The 20500-nt window shown below is 40.8% G+C and overlaps 1 protein-coding gene across 3 annotated transcripts; it reads left to right on the forward strand.

The window, feature by feature from the left end:
• Positions 1–1803: 1803 nt before the first annotated feature.
• Positions 1804–19107, forward strand: LOC138200189 (synaptosomal-associated protein 23-like). Of its 3 annotated transcripts, none has more exons than XM_069152704.1 (8): positions 1804–1927; positions 6725–6839; positions 11727–11768; positions 12238–12286; positions 13358–13475; positions 14984–15157; positions 15327–15471; positions 16720–19107. In XM_069152704.1, exons 2-8 carry the CDS (start codon positions 6783–6785, stop codon positions 16780–16782), a joined length of 648 nt encoding a protein of 215 aa, XP_069008805.1. In that variant the 5' UTR covers positions 1804–1927; positions 6725–6782; the 3' UTR covers positions 16783–19107. The 3 variants fall into 3 exon arrangements, with proteins under 3 accessions (XP_069008805.1, XP_069008804.1, XP_069008803.1); XM_069152703.1 differs by lacking the exon at positions 1804–1927 and adding an exon at positions 1945–2127; XM_069152702.1 differs by lacking the exon at positions 1804–1927 and adding an exon at positions 2262–3018.
• Positions 19108–20500: the final 1393 nt, after the last annotated feature.

Below are 20500 nucleotides of genomic sequence, written 5' to 3' on the forward strand. Positions count from 1 at the left end.
TATCCCCATGTATTCTCTTCCAGAACTAATTAATCACTTGATTATTTTAGCTATTTTCATTGGCTGGCATACACGTGGGACAATAATTGGCGAGAATAAATTTGGCCTGTGTGATGTTGGTTTTGGCACCAACCAAAAAGCAAAGCCAGGCAATACAGATGGCGACCCTTCTCCGTTCTTTTCTTCTTTCTTTCTGTCCCTTTATCTTCTCTTCTGTTGCTTTCTTGCTCTCTCAGACACATTGTTAGGCTATAGGCTAATCTATTCTCTTCTCTACCCTGTACTTTTGTCTTCTCATATTCAACTAACTGGCATGATTTAGGAATTATGGAATTAGGGCAGCACTCCCATCTCTATTAATGAGGAACGGCATGATGAAAGAGCTTGATCCTGAACGTGCCATCTGTAGTCACTGTTACGCATTCACTTAATCTATCTCTCTTTCTCTCACTACTTTCTATTCTTTCCCTTTTCTCCCTCTCCTCCCCCTCCCTCACACACACATCCTTTGTCAGACGCACACGCATTATACCTTACTCGTAATTAAAGAGGAAATACTAATTCTTAGCTCTTCAAGCACTGTTGGATGTGGCGTGAAATGGTGAAATGGCACAGCAGGAAAGTTAACTACCAACGGCACATCCATACATAGACACACATGCACAAACACACTCCAGATGGGCCGTGTGTTATTGCTGAATAATGCATGCTATGTAGACTCTATAAAAGATACATGGAGCAGAGAGAGCTAGGCATCAGTCAGGCACTATGGGCAGTTTGGTGAGGGCAGCTTTGGATCGTCCCCGTGCAAATTCGGAGCTGTGGTGGAATTTTCAGGTATTTAGCTGTAGGTGACCCAACAGGGAAAAATATTTAGCTGCTGTTAAAAAGGAAAAAAAAAACACTTGGCTTTTTAGACGTCGTCAGCTGATATGTTGGCTGGCCATCTGCCCAGTGTCTTTGCAGTCACCTTGAAGAGGGTTTTGCGGTTTAAACCATTAAAAAAACAAACAAAAAAAAAACAAAAACTTGGGGGATTACACAGCAGATTCAATGCTAGAGGCTCAGATTTCAGAGCATTGCTCAGAAACACTATGAAAAATATCCAGCAGTCTGTCTTCATGTAAAAGACCCAGAAAGGGAAGGTGGGGAGGGGGGGCGGGGGGGGGAGGTCCAGGTGAAGGGTAAATGCTGCACTCATGTGGGGAAAATGAGCAGCGCCTCTTTTTTTTCTTCCTGGAGTCATATGACAGGACATGCGCACCAACATGTGCTGCGTTCAAGACCTCATCGAAAGCTCTTTTCTCTGTGAATTTAACTTTGAAATAAAACTAATGAAACAACCACGACTACAATTAGCTGAGCTCGAGGTGGAGCAAGTGTATTATCTCTTAATTGCTTATCAATCGTTTTGTGCTGAAGACTTTTATCAACAAAATAGGCCTAACTATCAGGTGTCAAATAAACAAAAGGCCGTGGAGTGGAAATAGCCTTGCCTGCCTCAAAATATTACCTAAATGCAACAAGCTATTTGAGTAAATGCGCTTTCTTCGACTGCGAAGCAAGAGTTGGCATGTTTATATTAAAATTATATATTTAAAAAAAAAATATTAATAACGACACAAAATATAACACTTCCAGCTACATTAATAGTAGTTTCACATTTAAATTTTTGGTAATGTCTTTCCGTTTATTGACTTTTCGTTTTTACATTGTTGTATTTCAACTTCTTCAAACTTCTAAAGCTCCTTTATTTCAGGAGTGCCGGTATTTCCGATAACACGCAAACGCAGCAACCGACACACTTTTTACGGTCAGTCAGCGGAGCCAGTGAAGGAATTCAGGAGCTACCAGTTGCCAAGTACACATACCGCGAAGAAGGAGGAGTTGCGGGGGGTCACTTTTGTTCAAACAAGGAAGGTTACCTGTAAGTATTGACTCCCTTGATAAATATCTCTCGACCTTTTCCTCTCCGCGTACTTATTCGAGTTGGCGGAGTTTGGCGTTGACAAGGAAAGCGGAACTAGCCAAAGTGAGCGAGCTAGCAAAGCAAGTTGAACACGTTGCCCCCTCTGGATTTGGACCAGTTTGCGGTATTTCGAGGACAACTGCGACTTTTCACACGATGTGAGAGAACTTTTCGTCTTCTTTGACGCGCTATTCGTTCTCCTTTTGAACTCTTCGGCTGGTTTTAAAAGTGTTGTTTAGGGGGAGGGGAGGGGAGAGGGGGGGGGAACTTAACGACGCCGACTTCAGTGTGCAGGGTGTGGGAGACCGAGCCCGTGAGTCGGTGACTTTTAAAAAAAAAAAAAAAAGTTAACTTTTGATGAGTGTTTTTTTTCCACTCGGCTTAACGTCACCTGTTCATCAAGTGACCCGTGTTAAACAGTAGCTCAGCTCCCGCTTGTGTTCCTCTGCGTGGTTCAGCATTACGCACACGGCGTTGCGCCCGTTTAAACGTGTGCAACAGCGGAAATGGTTAACCATCTGGCGTGTTTTGAGTACTGACTGTCTGGCTGTTGTAAAACAAAACAAAAAGAAAGCTTTTTTTTGTGTGTTTTTTTGTTTGTTTGTCCGCCTGAAGTAGTGAAATAAAAGGTCAGGGTTTTGTCTGTACGACGTGATGTCATCGGTCCTCGTGTTTGTTTACGCACAGGGACGGGTCAAGTATTATCGGTTCAACCAGCCTGTCCCCCCCCCCCCACCCCCACCCCCAAAAACAAACATTTGGTACCTCGCTCTTAACCCAAATAAATGTGTTGCCCTTTAGTGAAAACCGGCCTGTAAGGGGAAGCAAAGTCTGCTCGATGTGCGCGATGTTTTAGTGAATACAAGATTCAAGAAAAAAAAAAAAAAAAAAAAAGACACGATCTCGGGGGAAAAAAGGTGCCTCTGTGCTGCAGTGAGATCTGGAGGAACAGGTTTGAGTAGTTGAACAAGAAATGAGTTTCCCTGTTGGAGCTGTTTTGTGTTCAGACACTTGCTGTTGGTGCTGGGAAGAAACTACAACATGAATGGGTACGTCCTTTAGGCTTGTTAAATTATTCCTCCAGCAGCTGTGAACTCGTGCGTGTGTGTGCGTGTGTGTGGTGTCACTTTTGTTGTAAATCGGGCAGGGAAACTTTTGGGTTCAGGTTGGTTCAGTTTCTTGAAGAACAAAATGTAACATTTTGAGTAAATCGAGTAACCTCGCGTGGCTTCAGAATATCACACCACCCCCAAGTAAAAAGTCTTGGGTTCAAAACTTTTACGAAACATTTTGTAAGTATCAGCGGCCAAATGTATGAAAGTACAAGAATTTTAAGTACTCGTTTTGCAGTTAAATACTTCCTGTTTAGCTTAATATTACTGCCGCTTTTGCTGCTGTAGAAGTTAAAGGTGGGAGCTCATTTGAACCGCTTTATGCAATTTGTTAGTTTTATCGACAGCAATGCGTCATCCTCTGCGAGATCATCGTATGTCTGCAGCGTCGTCGTCCTGTGACAACCACGCATCTATAAAAAAAAAAGTCCAGGCGATGCATTTTCCAGCCAGTCCGAGGGAGTTATAAAATAGTTTATTTAGGTCAAGAAGCAGGAGAATTTTGATCAGAAACATTCAAAATTGACACAGTTGGAGATGCATGGTTTTCGCTGGACAGGAAAGGGATGTCAATTTGTATTCTTTAAAGTAACTAAAGCTGTCAGATGAATGTAGTTAAGTACAATATTTGCCTTTTGAGATGTAGTGGAGGGGAAGTACGAAGTAACACGACATTAAGTGAAAATACTCGAGTACAAGTATCTTGGATTTGTACTTGGGTGTTGTACTTGAGTTATATTGCACCACTGATCCTGCTATACTGTGGTCTGCTTTACTGGCACATATAATCGATCTTTTATTGTCGACTTGTTCATCTTCCCTTGTTGTGGCTCTCTAAAGATACACGCACGAGTCCATCTTAAGTGCTATGGTTGTAAACTCGCATCAGTATCTTGCCAAGTCCAATAATCAGTTAGGAAAAGCGGTCAAGCCTGTGTGAACCAAGTGCACTCTTGTCCAAAAAAGAAAAATGCAGAGTCAACAGCATTAAATCCTCTGAACTGCCTGCCAAGTAGACTATCTATTTTCCGTGTCTGTTTTTTGTCTCAGGAAGTTTAGTTGCTGGAGGTTTGAAAGGGAAACCTAAAGTTCAGGGGTTATTCGCAAAACAGGAAAATGTCAGCTAAACTTGAAAGGAAAAGGAGGAGACGGGAGAGGGAGAAGCAGAAAAGGAAATAAAGCACTGTTGGTATCTAAAAACTCTAGACCTGGAGTATAAAAAAATAACAGCTTTGTGTTTGCAGTTGACCGGTTCTCCGACCTTGACAGTACAGTCTTTCAGCATCATGAAAATAAGCTTAATTCTTTGCTTCTAATGAGCTTGATCTCATGTTACCTTGTGTGCCAAAGTCAGAGGCTGCCAGTCATTTTCATGCATCCTGTGATGCTAGACTGCATGAAGGTCATTTATCCTGGATTGGATTTGTATTTGCAGAGATGCCACAATGCCTTATGTGATCAGAAGTATGAATGCAACGCTTAACACGCGTGTCTTCCGATGAATTGCGTTGGAAAAACAGGACGAAACCACAGATGTGACTCAAGTTTTCATATTCGAGTTTCAGAACTGGGAAACCTCCTTGACCTACTTGACAATACTTGACATTGTTTACAGCAACATCTTTGACGGCGGGAAGCGTAGGGGTTGCTGCAGTATATTCCTTTGCTTCGTTCCCCCTATATCCTGCTCTCAGATCTTCTGACAAACGCGAGCGTTTCATTCCGCTCTGCCTTCATCCACCGTAACTTTAGTGAAGTCTGTCCACACTCGGCATGTTTTAAAATGATAAATCGGTGGCTCAGAAAAATGTCAATTTCCTTACGATGACTGGCCAAAAAAAAAATATTAAAAAAATCATCTCTTCCTGCTGCTGTTCTCAGTTTCTAAGTGACACATCCTCATGTCCGCCCTGGTGTTGTTACGTATTGTGCAAGATTATGAAATCTGAACGTTGATCTGAATGCAGAGCCTGCATTAAGCTGTCAGACGTGAGCTCAGTATGTCCTGATGTGATCAGCTGCGAGAGGAAATCGCGTACGAGTGGAGCACAGAAACCGTTAGTGACGTTGGTCTCGCGCATTTAAGAGTTGGGATTCTTTTGCATTTTAATGCACCGAATCTAACTTTTTTTTTTTTTTTTAATCGAATTGCAACTGTGTGTATGTAAATCCTACATCGTCCTTTTAAGACAATTTAATTAGGTGTAGTTTATCGCCTTGGTTGTCCGTAACAATCGGGTCATATAAGTTAGTGATAGTACTATTTTGTCTTAATGAGGAAGTCCCGTTGTAGGGGAAATGAAAAGTCAAATGTCACTTAATAAGGTTAGAAATAAAAAAAATTCATTCGCATGCTGTGCTGCCCTTTTAAAACCAGGAAAATATAAACCTCGTTAATATGATAAAATCAAGATGCAAGTCTTTTGTTAGAGTGTCCACAGTATCTGTGCATGGCAGTAAAAGACTTAAACTGCTTTCCTTTGACCTCATTTTCATTCAATTGCAACTTTAGAATGTTCAATTTATTCATTTCAATTAAAATGTCAGGACTGCAGTAAACCTCGGCGAGTGTATTTCTGCCAGTTGCCCAACATCTAGTCTCGGGACGCACTTTCACAACCTCCATATCTCTGTTCCCTCATCGTTAGCGCACATGAATCTACTGGCCACGGTGCAGCTAAGCTTTTACACACTTTATCAGTGATCCCGCTGTTATGTGTTCAGACTCCTAACACTCCTACAGGAGCAGGAAAAGAGTCCCGATTTGTTTAGGTTTTGCATCTTCCTCTTCCCCTCTTCATGCGAGGGACATGAACACACTGATGTACTTCTGAACCGAAGTGCTTCATCCTTAAACGTTTTCTCCGCATTTAAAATGAAGCGGTAAACAGCGCCGAGCCCTAATTTGTGCCGTGGCGCGAGACATTGGGACTTAACACTCAACTTGGAGCTTCCTTCACAGCTGACGCTGGACAAACAAACATGTAACAGTGGAGTTGAGATACGTGGCATAAATAAAAATTTAAGTTGGACAATTTTTTTCACACCAGAGTTAGTAATTTTATGATTATTGGTCAAGCTGTTTTCTATCATTTCATCCTATCAGAGTCTCCTTGCTTATTTTGTCAAACCAACAGTTAAGTATTCAACTTGTCATCTGAGACAAAAAAAAAAAGCAAAGAAAACTCCACATTTTGGGAACCATAACCAAAATGTGTGTAGTTCCTATTTGGTAAATCACATGAACTAACTTTTATAAGGGTGACTAATTACCCAGGAAATCGTCCCAGATATCCATTTGATTCGATTTGATTTGTCTGTGGCATACGCAGCATATTGGTATCGGAGCGCATGTCGGCTGATGTGTAGCAGGAAGTTTTCGTAAGAAATACTGAAGGTACATTTCAGGTATTTAGAAACAGTATTTTTTGATGATGTAGTTTGTCCAGCAGAGTAATACTGGCAAAGTTTATTTGTCAAGTGCTAAATCACACATCGTTTTCATGTTCTTAAGAAATGGGTCAATCTTGGGGAAGGAAAAAAAAAAAAAAGTGTCATCATCATTGATGTTATAGCTTAGTGATAATTGATGCCCTCCTTTGTGACGCTATTGTCTGACCTCTGACCTCCGTTCCTCCCCTAGGCCGCAGAATATCGAGCTCGGTGCCACGGGAGGAGCCTCCAAACAGGACAGCAGCAACATGGGAGACATGACTGTGGAAGAGATGACAATGAGGGCCAACCAAGTGACTGACGAGGTATTGAGTCACACAAACAATGCTCAGACACACACACACACACGCACACATGCACGCCCACAACAACGTACACACACGTACACAGTCACTTTCCATTCTGTCATTTCCTGTTTCTCTCCGACCAAGTACAAAACTTCCTTGAAGTTAAACTCTACCCAAAATGTTTTAGTATCAATCGCCCAAACTGTCCAGGCCTAAAACAGAAGCTGCAGTCAAACTATGAGAACATTCTGCGCTTAAAATTGGCCAGCAGGGAAGTGGATCACACTGCTGGAGTTTCTACAGATGTTTGGAAACTTTTTCAGAAGGAAGTTTCCCAGAAAGAACGTGTGTTTTGGTGCCGGGTCCATTTCACCGATTCCATTTAATTACTTGTGCGATCCAGTCTTTTAGTCGGCGAACAGGAGGTTGGCACGACATGCAAAAGTGACAAATTTGTCTTCAGGCAAGCAATTAAATGGATGTGATAAATGGAGTTTCAGACATTTGTAAGAATTAATATAACATTAGAAATTGCAGACCCATACAATCAAATTTCTACTGTGAACATTTTCACCATTGAAACTGCCAACTTTTAACGGACAGCTTTCAGCAGAGGGAGGAGTATTTTTGGGTGGAGTTTTGTAATAATCCATCACAAAAAAACAAATACACGTGCTAATCACCCACAAACAATCAATCGGGACATGTCGCTCATCTCGGATGCAAAACACGGTTGTTCAAATGGAAATAAACCAAAACCGAAACTAAGGCAGGAGGACCTGAGAATAAGAAGGGGGAAGCAGGTATACTGTGAGTAAAACAAACCACCAATCAGCACTTCTGAAACTTAAGTAATTAACACATCATTTCTCATCAATTCAATGAAAAAAAAAAAAAAAAAAAAACCAGCAAAACTAAACCTGCTTCATATTTAGCATAAAAACATCAGAGTGGTATTGATCACATCTCATGTAACTCGCTTAAAGAATGCAAGTCAATGTCTGAAATACAAGTATTTAAATTGAGACTATTTAAAAGCCAGTGCAGATCATCAGTTATATGTTCATAAAATGATGTAATTTATCCATCAGTGATATTGAAATATACAAATTTTGCCATGCCTGATATAATTAAAAAATAACCGAGATTTATCATTATCCCGATGAAATAACAATTGTAGCCTTAACCACGTTGAAGAAAGCAAATTTTGCCTTAGCTGAAAATCATTTAGGGGAAAAAACTAATCTGGGTTTTTCTGCGTTGTAGCCGTGAAACAGCATGAGGTGGGTAATTGGATTCATTGCATTGAAAGTTTTTTATTATTATTATTAAGCCCGACATTAATAGGAAGTGTGAGGAGGCTTCACGCCTAATTTAGCCTGATAGGTCCCTTACCCCCGTGTGGTTTTGACAGTTTGAATGTTGTCAGCTATATCTAAGTGTTTTATTATCCAGGAGATAATTGTTTCATCAGCACTCCGGGGCATCATATGATCAGCCATCTGAATCAAATGTAGGCAAATTAACTTACTCTAGCAGAGCTTGTAAACTGCACACTTCACCTTCATGTAATTTTGACCAATTTGTACCAACCTTCTAACTATTTAAAGTTGTTTTTTGGTTTTTTTTTATTAATTTTTTTTTAATCTTCTCTGTGTGCTTTCTGACTTAACCTGCAATTTTCCCTTTTATCTCTTTCTTCCTTCTACTGCTGCCTGGTTGACTTAGTGGATCATAGAAGGGACAGGGCACGGCAGGGTCCTCCTGCTAAAGCTGCTTACCTCTCTGGGTAACCACTCATACTTGACACACTCAGAGTACGGCCGACAATAATATCGGGAGAACATCGGAATCTGCCGTGATAAGAAAAGATTGTCTTTTAGGAAGTCAAACACGAGCTGTCGCTTCTAATTTCAAGGCTGTTTTTCATTTCCGAGAGTAACAACAAGGCCAACATTGTCTCAAAGTTATTTAAATTCCTGGCTTGTGTGACGCTTCCTGATATTCCTGGTATATTTCAGCCAATTGAACCCCATCATGTGTCTTGTGAATTTCTTTTTGTTGTTGTTGTGGTAAAATAATTCTTGAATTTTATTTCTAAAAGCTTTACACGTAGCTTTCTGGAACTTGCACACATCTCGCCTTGACTGTACTCCCATTAAAGCCGTCCCAAACAAACGATAAAAATACCTCACAATTGTCTGTATCTCAAAGATTTGTCACAGCACCCCAATCTGGAAAATTTGGCTAAGACGGCGATTTCAGGCTTAATTAGCCAGGTTCAAGGATTTCAGGAGACATAATCTAATGTTTATCCACACAAGTGATGTTCTGGCTTCGCCAACAGAAACCTGGCTGAGCTCGGCACGTCGCTCTCGCCAATTCAGTGTTTGTCTGTTTCTCAGCTCGCTGATTAATGTATTCAGAGCAAACGTAACACGGCGCGAATGAGGAATCTGGTCGTCCCCCCCCCCCCCCACACCCTCTCTTGTTAACAGTTCATTAGCGACGGTAACAATGGAGTCGTGCCCCGAGTCTCATAATTGCCGCCTCGCGCTCTCGCCACACCGTTTGCTATTAATAGAGACACAAAAGGCACAAGTCACCTGAACTGACTGCATTCCAGTCGGACACTTTTTTTTTTTTTTGTCCCTCGGCGGGGCATTTACGTCTCCGTCCACGTCCTGCTTCTGTGAAAGCTTCATCCATCTCGCCTAATTAAGGACGGGTACGACAGGAGGTTTGGTGTCGTGTCAAAAAGGCATTATGCCGACGACAGCTGATTATTTTTTGTGTGTGTGTGTGTGTTGTCAAAGGAAATGATCATTTTTCAAAAAAATGTTAAACTCAAAATTTACAAACACCAGAAGTACAGCAAATCCTCACGATTGACAGGCTGGAAGTAGGAAATAGTTGGCCTTTTTTTTTTATTCTTGAAATACAACAACAAATCGACTATCACGATAGTTGAAATCAATGAACCATTTAAGCCTCGTTGTTGCAGATGGCAACTCCTTTCCCCAAAATGAAGGCAGAATGTAGAAGGATTGTTCACAGCAGGGAAAAAAAAAAAAAAATGGAATACATTTTATAGCATTTCACCACCAACAAAAATGTATTAAATTGTCTTTCTGAAGTTCAATTGGCAGTGATATTCCAAAGTCACACTGAAGATGATGATAATAAATATGTAGTAGTGAATTAGCATTTATGAATTTGGGACCCGCTGAATCAGACTTTTTTTTGTGTGTGAGTGTATGACATTTCTTGTGACCATGTTCGCTATTTAAGTGAGGCTCTTGTTATTGTAATTGACAGAATGTGTGGACACGAAAATATTACTTTTCCAAACCAGATATCTCGGTAGTCATCTCTTGATATTGGGGTTTATTACATTTCTTTTTGCAGCCTAGATTTAATAACCCAACAAATAATGGAACGCGGAAGAAGGGCTGCAGCTCGTGATTATTTTCATTATCTTTTAATAATCTGTCATTTAGTTTCAGTTAAAAGAAAAGCCATCACAATTTTCAAACGGCCAATTTGACATTTTAAAATTGCTTGTTTTGCCCAACCAACAATACAAAACCCAAGAAAAGCTCCATAAACGGTAAATAATCAGATAGTAGTTGATTTATGAAGCTCAGGGAAGTGATTTTGTTTTGTTGAAAAAACAACAACAACCAGACAATAGACTATCCAAACTATTAAGACTGCTTATTGAATTTTTGTCAAACTACTGATCAAGTCACAATTTGTTTCAACTTTACATGGAAGCATAATCATGTTTCTTTATTTCAGGCCAAATACCCCTTTTCGTACAAATCTATTTGCGTTAAACCCCAAATAAAACACTACAAATAGATGACGAATATACACATTTTGATTTCACCTGCTTTGATGATCAGTCATCATTGATGAAGACATTTTAAGCAAAAAATGCTAAACATCCCTTTGATCTCAAATGGAAGTATTCCCTCTTTTTTTTTTTAATCGTCTTATGTTTGCCATATTTTCTGATATTTCATAAACCAAAAGATCAATCATGCAAGTAATTGGCACATTAATGAATGATTTCAATAACCTGCAAGTCAAGGAAAACACATGTAACCTATATCTTTATTTTTTTTTAATAGCTATAATTCCAGATGATATTCAGTTGACGATCACATGAAAACTTGTTTTGCTGAAGTGTCACCGAGTTAAACGGGACAGGCGGAGTGCAGAGAAATGAAATCACACATTACGCAATAATGACTTATAACTTTACGCTTGCGTACGTGTGGTTTTATAGATTTTCTGATATGTACAGATATTTATGAATAATAATGGCGCGGCTTCCTGCATGTTTTTCTTATCACGCGCATCTTTCCAATTTTCTTATCTCTGTCATCTGATTCTTTTCCTCGCTGTCTTTTTTTTTTAATTCCCTTTTGTGTGTCTTTCTGTCTTTTAAGGCCACAATTATAATCAGATGGTTTATTTGAATGAACTGGTCCATCAGTCCCACACAAAACCAATAACAGATCATATAAAATCTGACAAAAAAAAAAGTATAAAAATACATCCCTTTGGTTCAGTCATATCTGTGTAGAATCTATAATCTCTCACTGCGAGTCAAAACGCTGCCCTAAAAATGTACATCTGATTCCATTTCCATTTTATTTGCAGTATCCTGTTGAGTTACTTTTGTTGGATTAGAAACTAATCGAACCGAACGCAAAAACGCAGCCACCCTTTTGCCCAAAGAGAAATGTGAAGTGTGACTGCACTCTGAATCAGTTTTTTTTTTTTTTTTTTATCTCTTTTGGTCACTCGCTCTCGGTGCAAACTGCCTTTAGTTAATAACCTTCTTCGGTTCTCATTATTCTCTAACATTTCCTTTTTTTTTCCCCCCTTCCCCAGTCACTGGAAAGCACACGGAGGATGCTGCAGCTGGCAGAGGAGGTGAGAGTCTCAAACTGACACAAAGCACAATATTTGATTTGATATTTGTCGCCATGAGCAGAGAGGGCGAAAGAAAATGTCAGATCAAGGAATGATGACTTCAGCAATATAACGCCCAGGCGGGCTCACAATTCTGTGACTAGTCTATGCCTGAAAGCGAGATATTAGATGATGTTTTAGATGATGTTTTACATGACCTGGATAGAAATATGAAGGGAAAATGTTATATACTTCGTTTACAGCGTGCACTAGATCTGCAACATTTTTTGGACAATAAAATGATTGTATTACGAGAAAAGGTTGCTTCAGCTAGTGTTAAACTCTTCTGTTTTAAACAAAGCCAGTATCCTAATTCAACCTGAAATGTATCCCGCTGTAAAAAAAAAAAAAAAAAAAAGTCTTTCAATCTCTCGATGTATAAATGTCATATTTTGGTTCTGAATTTGTTTTTTTTTGTGTGTGTTTTCAGAGCAAACAGACCGGCGTCAACACCTTGGTGATGTTGGACGAACAAGGAGGTTAGATACACGGCATGAACTCTGCTCGTTGTTTCCGTCTCGTTTTGTTATCGTTTTTTTTTTCCTATTTGTTGTTACTTTTTGTCCGTGGCGTTCCAAGACGGTCACTGAATGCTAATTGCGTTTAAAGAGTCACTCAAAGTCATTTTGATGTTTTCTTCATTCTTTTTGAAAGGACGACGTGGTTGAAGCTTAAATCCGCTCGACGTCGTTTCCGCAACACGGACTTAAAACTTTCTTTGCCTTTCGGAGGCGACTTGTGATGATTTAAGGGGACAGATTTCCTGATAAATAATGTTTTATTTTTTTTTTATTTTTTTCCACTTAAGGCGGTCATGACTGTACAGGGAGGTTGTCAAGGATGCGTTTGCAATAAAAACACGGCAAGGACAAAGATGTTTGCGAATGTTATGCCAGGAGAAATATTGTGTATTCTTTAAACTGCAGTTGAATTAATTTGTGCTAACCTCACTAAGTGCCTGCAGCCACTTAATAAGGGAGCCTTGTAAAGAAAATTAAAAAAAAAACCAGCAGGTGCTAATAAAGCCGTGTTCAGCATCACAGACACGGGGAAAATATATTCACGGTGGCAGTGAAACCGAGTCGGCATCAGTATTGGCCAGAATGATGATTATTATACTTCTCTATGTTTCTGCTATTTATGTTATTATTTTTTTGCTTTTAACTTCGTGTAAGTGCTGTTCAAGGACCGTGTTCTTTGTTTAAAAATGTGCATTTGTAATTATTTGTTGCGCTACCTGCCGTATGTTTTTTTTTTTGTTAACTAAATCCCTTTTTTTTTTTTTTGGTGCTGCTGCAATGACCCAGTTATTGACCCAATTTAGGAATCCCAACGGGATCATTTTAAGTGTAATTTAATCTATTCCAAAAATGAATAATAATTAAAAAAAATAAAAAAAAAATGAAAGAAAAGGTGATAACCAAAACAAAATTAACAGCGAGGCCCATTTCTAGAGTCTAAAAGTGTGTTTTTTTAAAAAAAAAAAAAAAAATAAAAAAAAAAAAGAAGAAGCGGAGTGTAATGGCGTGCTGTGCCTGTGTGCGTTTCAGAGCAGCTGAGGCGTGTGGACGAGGGCATGGACCAGATCAACCAGGACATGAGACAGGCCGAGAAAAACCTGACGGACCTTTCCAAGTGCTGTGGCCTCTGTGTCTGCCCCTGTGATCGGTACTATGCACACGGAGAGCTGCTGAATGCTTCAAATCGCTGTTATGAGTTTTGAATGCACAACACTCATTTATCACCGGGGGGGGGGGGGGGGGGGTGATATTAATACGTCTACTTTTTTTTTTTTATGTGCCGTGCCGGCATGTTTCTTGATTGATTATAAAAGAGGAATGTGGCTGGTTTTTATTGACCTTCACAATGATTGGTGGCGAACATGCAGGGAAGCTGTTTATCATTCATTGAATATGTATTTTTTTTTTTTTTTAACGTCACGTACACGGTTTCAGAGTAGGATGAGTTATTTCTGGTAATCTAGAGTTAAACATCCCAATTTTTTTTTTGTTTTTTGTTCATAGACAATGCGGAGCTCAAACACTGTTTTGGCATAAAAGTTTCCAGGTTAAATCTTCAGTACAAACTGCTGAACATCTTTGTCACAAAGCATCTGCTTCTTTCAGAGATACAGACTGTAAGATGACATGAATCCCAAGAAGCATTTGGTTTGAAACTCTACTGTTAGCAATACTAAAATGATACTAAAGGCTAAAAATTTAAGACAACGTTTCTTAAAGTAATTAATTTTTCGATTGAATTCAGCCGCTCTGTTTTGTTCCTATCTGGAACAACGAAGCTTTTTGAATTCTACGCTGCTGTGATTCGCAACTCCACTTGCCTTTTCCGCAGCAGCAGCAGCAGCAGAGGCTTATGGGTATCGTGTTTAGAGCCACTCGACTTAAAGCTGAAATAATTCAAACTGGCCAAAGCTTAAACCTGTTTGTGCTCGTGTTCAACATGAAGGATATCATTCGAATTCTGAATGGGCTCCAACCAGTGGCGCCTTCCTACTTAGCGACTCTATTACAATGGACATGAACATTTCCACGATGCTGCTCGGATCAGTCGAGGTGATTTCACAGGAACGCACCGTGAACTGCAGCCATTACACAAATGTGGCTGGTAATGGCTGCGTGTGACATGCAGAGAGAGAGAGAAAGGACAACAACAACAACAAAAAATTCCTAATTTGCCTGTCAAATGTGCATTTCATAGTGAAAAGATTGCTGATTCGATTTGTCAGCGTTGCCAATCGTTTATGAGCAGGTAGGAAATCCTGAACACGAAAGATGCGCTCATCTGCGCCGCTCGTACTTGAAACGCTCTCCGTCGAGCCCTTTTGTTGTGCAGTTTGCCATCATACATGGTTCTAAACAAAAACAAAAATCTCCCCCCCTCCCCTCCCCCCCAAAATGCTTTCGCTTTGGAGAAGAAGATTCTTTGATTATCAAGACATAAGGTAGGGACTCTTTTTTTTTTTTTTTTTTTAACGCCGCTGCTACGAGTGAACATCTGCGACTGTGGTACCAACTAACCTTTAGTCTCGACAGACCCGTTCGGACTGCTTTTCGTTCAGAGCTCCCGAGGTTCTGGTGTTTATTCGAGCGCCTCGGGGATTTTCCTCGTTTGTCCCTGACCTCTCCCGTTTTTTTTTTTTTTTTTTTTCCCTCCAGGGTGTCGTCAATCGAGCACGACTCGCGATACAAGCGTACCTGGGGCTTAGGAGGAGTCGAGGGCGAAGTTGACGCCAACGGAGTAAAAGTGGTCTCGAGTCAGCCCTCGGGCGTTCGCAACGGGCAGCCCGGCCAGGCGAACGCCTCGGCACCGTCAGGCCAGTACATCAAGAGGTGGGGGTCCCGCTCGTTTCGTCTCCTTGAGGAGCTTTTCCCATAACGTCGGCGAAATGCCGACCTCGTAGACCTGAACCGGCCTCGTCCTGCGTTAGATGCGTCACGGGGTCGGGGGGGGGGGGGCCCGTCGCGCGTAAAGGAAACTCACTTTGCGTCCGTGATGCAGGGTAACCAACGACGCGCGCGAGGATGAGATGGAGGAGAACCTGGACGCAGTCGGCAGCATCATCGGCAACCTGAAGACCATGGCCATGGACATGGGCAACGAGATCGACAGTCAGAATAAGCAGATTGACCGGATCACCGAGAAGGTAACTGGGTCCGACTTCGAAGTCGCCGCGTCCCGTTTACATTTTTGTTGTTGTTGTTGTTGTTATTTGTGCGACTCCGTCGTCTCGACTTGCACACGCGAAAATGTTTAAAGTGGGAAGTTTCTCCTGAAATGTGTTTTGTTTGTTTCGGGGCTTTGCGGCTTGGAAACTTTTAGAATTTTTGTGTCCCCGCATGCATTATTTGCATTCACCTGCGGACCCGGATGCACGCCGCGACACCATAAAACACTCCTGCCCGGGGGGTAACTTGGGAAGGAATCGGACTGCAAGCAACAAACACGGACGTAAACATCGCAAGAGTTCAATAGATGTTTTTAAAAGCTCTTTTTATGAGGACAGCAATTACCTCCAAATATTTGTCTTCAAAGATACAAACATTGCATTAGGGTGAGACGCGCACACTCTTGTTTACAAGAAGAAAAAAAAAAAAACTCCGCGGGGTACCAAATTATATTCTGGATCAGAGCACATCATGCTGTTCTAAAAATGCAATATAATTTATGTGACTTTCACTTCCGATATAACAAGTAAATGCAACTGAGTGCATTCACGTTACAGCTACCTACAAACAAAAGTTACATTCGGTGTCGAACAAACATGTTAAATCCATTTACAGTAAGTTTATCATTTATTTAGACCCGTAATTGTTTTCACAATTTGTGTCGTAGATTCGATTTTACATGGATGAAAGGATCCATTTTTGTTCTGAAGTTTAAACTCAATAACCAAAGTGATATGATTGGGGGTTTTTTTTGGCAAATTTACAAAAAAAAAAAAAAAAAAACGTACAAAATAATTCACAATTTTTTTTTGTCAGTCCTCATAAAACCTTTTATAAATCTGAATTATAATTTTTTTTTTTTTTGGTAGGAGTTTGAATCTTGCATTGTTGACATTCTTGTTCGTGCTCTTTCCCCCTGTTTTTGTTGGCACATTGCTTCATATCATAGCATGTTCCTCCCGCCTGTTTAATAGCATGAAACCGTTGGCAGGGCTGTGTGGCAGAACATGCATCCTCGCGCGGATAAAACGGGGACCTACTCATAAAAACAATCTGCTTCATAGCACATAACAAAACTCAGCGTGTTACCTTTTAATTTGTCGCGTTTAATGTTTTTTTTTTTAAACGCATTTTAAAGTTGCTTGTGAATTGCTTAATGAAAAGGGAAGGGCGAAATGTTTGTATAATCGCCCCCTTCTCACCTGTTTCCTCTCTTTTTCTTTTAGGCGGACATGAACAAAGTGCGCATTGATGAAGCGAACCAGAGAGCCAACAAGCTCATCAAATAGACAAGGAATCCTGCTCCTGCCAGTTTTATCTATCAACCTTGAGCCTCTCTCGCTACACACACACACACACACACACACACTTTGACAAATTAAAAAAAAAAGAAGAAACTCTGTCCTGGAGAAGTTCTGCCAGCAGTGTGCCTGCCTTTACTGCACTAAGATGTAAATCGAGTGCACAAACCTCTATAGATTTGTACATCGCTTAACTGTCAAACACGTAGTACACCATAATTCGCACACACACACACACACACGCACGCACGCAGAATCATGCTGGACTATGAGAAGCAGTGTGGTTATCAGAAACTGCTCCAACGAGGACCGACTACCTGCCTATTACTGCTGTCCGATACCAAAATATGCAGCCGGCCTGTTGCGTCATATCATGTAACATTCACAGGGAGGGAAGCAGCAGAGGTCAGCTGCTTTCCATTTTTACATTTTCCTCCAATTTGCCTTTCTGTTCAAGCCGAGAGCTATGAACTGTTTGTGTGTGTCTGTGTGTGTGTGTGTGTGTGTGTGTGTGTCTGTGCGTGTGTGTGTGCGCGCGCGTGTGTGTCTGCCGTGTCCGGATGAGGTCACTAATCCATACTGATAAAAACCGTCGCCTTCTTTCGATGTAGCTTCCGAAAAACACAGACTTTGGTCTGAAGCAAACACATCTTGCTCAAAAATCCTCAGATTCACTGTGTAATTAAGTTTATTTGATCATGTGTATTATTTTTGAGATTATATGCTTATTTAATTATTCATCAAGCAGAAATGACCTGTGAATAAAGTCGTCTTTTCCAACACTTTTTTCCCATGTCAGTTTTGCCGTTCCAGATGTAAAAGCTATCGGGGGGGGAAAAAAAATAAATAAAAATGAAAATAAAATAAAATAAAATTCTGTGCTTCGGAGTGAGTCGCGCTGGAATTCACAGCTTCTACTCCAGAATGAGAGCAATTTAAAGTGATATTTTTGTTCTCTTTCTGACTGATGGGAAGCCAAGGTTATTGTAACTCTTTGCAAGAAGACGCTGACCCGCTTGTTAGAAACACTTAAAGCAATCACTCGTCCTTCGGATGTGAAGGAGTGTCAGTCAGATGTTTTTCCATTACCTCCCCTGAAGCATTTAGTTTACTTCATAATGACGCTGACTACGGGAAACGTAAGCGGTAGAACAACAGCAGCGCAACTGCTGTACTTTGTATTGAGTGTTTCTCGAGGTTTTTTTTTCGCAGTGTGGATGTAAAAACCAGCTGTGTTTTAATTGCCCGTAATCTGTCTGTTAATCCAATTTCGTTCTTCACCTCTTGGTCAATGCAGATTTATAGCCCTCAACCAGGAGATTTAACGGCCTTTAAGCAGGAGCTCCCACACGAGTCTGGCAACGCGCGTCGAATTGTATTCCCTCAAGTCTGAGAACTGCGCAGTCTGCAAACGCGTGAAAACAAACGTTCTGTCCCGAAACGCACAATTAAACGTCGTTTTAATTCAGCGTAATTTCTCGCATTGGTTTACGTCGCCGGGTCCTTCGTCGTTTTGAAAGGTCGTCGTCGGCACGACAGAGAAATTAGCCCGGAAAAGATTTGAAGTTAGAAGCGGGGGGGAGCCCGTCGGTCCCTCGCAGACGGGTCTGCGGTTGTGTTGTAACAGCCGTCGCGTCGCGAGAGGCTCCTCCTCCACGGTCGAACGATCGTACCTGGCGACGGAAAGGAGAATTTGCGTTCGTTTCGTCGAAGCCGCAGCCGGGCCGAGAAATTATCGCTGGCAGCGAAGACGCACAAGTGTACATGTAAATTAAAGTTGTTTCGGGGGGGGGAGATTGCAGAAGCAGAATGAGTCCTGGCGGGGACTTGTTAAGGCCCCGCTGAGGAGAATTGGCTAATGATAACGTTAATACGGTATGCTGAAAATATCTCTCGTATGCATCGCCAGGTTTATTTGTTTTGAAGACGAATGCTGATTTGTATGCTCCGCTGCAGGCATATACCTATTGAGTTTGTAAAGATTGGAACGAACTGTTATTCGGGCCTTTGTATTGCTATAAGGGATCATCCTCAGCCAGGTATGCGTGAGCTGAGATCTAATTAGTCGAGCCTAAAGCTGCCTCACTGTCTTGAGGCTGTTTATTCATTGTTTTACCTGCAGCCACTGGAATGTAAATACAACAGTTTTGTCTATTTGGAATATGTTGCTTTGCAGCTCACCTTATCTGAAATTAGTTCGGTTAACGGATGACTGTTCAAAGAAAGAAAAAAAAAAAAAAAAAAAAAAAGCCTTTTGTTTCACGCCTGCCTCTGTTTAATTGGTTGTACTCAATAAATCTATTCTGAAATTCATTTTAAAGCATCTTTTTTTTCTTTCTTTTTTTTTTTTTTTTTTTGGTATGTATTGTCAATTAGAAAAAAATCAGTATTCATTGAAAAAAAATGGCAACGGTGCAAGTCTTAATGTGAAGGGCAAAAAGGTTAATAAATAAACCCAACCCGTGTAGCTTCAGGAGTTTAAAATTAAACTTTATTCTCTCAAAATGTATTCGATGTTTTCCTCTCAACATTTGTGGATATTTTACATGGCGAGAGAGTACAAAATGCAGATTAAAAACCACCGAACAGAAGAGGCGGGCGGGGAAGAAGTGGAGGAATAAACAAAGTGGATGAAGGTGACGAGAGGAGTGTCACAGTCTTGAGTTACTGTAGCTACGGTGACCGACAAACACGAGACTGAATACACGTGATGCATGTTTCTCAAACCATTTTGAGGCGCGTTTACAAGAGAACAAGCGGACTGCCGATACTCGGCGCACGGAAACGTCTGCATTTTAAATCTTGTCTGAGAGATTAGATTTAATCATTATTTTTGCTCCGTTTTGTAAATAATCTGCACGGAGGTCATCGCGACGCTGCGCCATTTCCTAGAAAACTCTTGAGCCGAACAGCCTCATTCATCTCTACACCTGATTCCATCGTTTCAATGAGGTCACTTGAGTTGGATCATAGTTCGGGGGGCGTAGCCCACAGTACAAGGCAAGATGGCTGTGTGTGTGTGTGTGTGTGTGTGTGTGTGTGTGTGTTAAATTATCTATAAATGCAGTTCTATATTCTGTGCATACTTCATATCTCCTGTGTGTATGCATGTGTGGACTAAAATGTGTCACTCTGTAATGGTTTTATTGTTGAAATTCCTACATGTCCCTAATATTTCTTCCCTTACATTCACATTCCCTCGGCTCCATACTGCCACTGTATGATCCGTAGATAGAGAGCATGCCTGGTCCTGTTGTGTGGTTTGGAAAAGCAGTCAAGATTCATCTGACCTTCAGCTCGTCCTAGACTTTGGCTGGTTTCATTTAATAGTGGTGCAGACAATTTTTTTTTAATTTTTTTTTTTTTAATTTGCTTTTACAAATGTGGCCACCTGGTTTAAATCATAGTTTGACACTCAATATTTCATTGTCTTTTTGTATTTAGATGTCCAGTTAATAAAAATGTGAGGCCAGAGGGGTGTTTCATAAAGCAGTGGGCGCAAAGACATAAAACGAGCATTAAGTGGTTGGCAGTCGGGTGTTGCAATGCGGTTTTGCATCTTTATGGTTGTTTTGTGCCTCCATGTCTGTCTTTGCTTTTTGTCGGTTGTTGTTGTTGTGGTTGCAGTAATTTTGTGGCTTTTTGACTTGACTTTCACGAAAGAGATTTTAGCAGTTTACTCCCCTGCCTCTTCTTGAACACGACT

The sequence above is a fragment of the Embiotoca jacksoni genome, unplaced genomic scaffold (genome assembly GCF_022577435.1).
Source record: "Embiotoca jacksoni isolate LCO1_2020_lvr unplaced genomic scaffold, fEmbJac1.0.p SCAF_18, whole genome shotgun sequence".
In the NCBI taxonomy this organism is placed as follows: Eukaryota; Metazoa; Chordata; class Actinopteri; family Embiotocidae; genus Embiotoca; species Embiotoca jacksoni.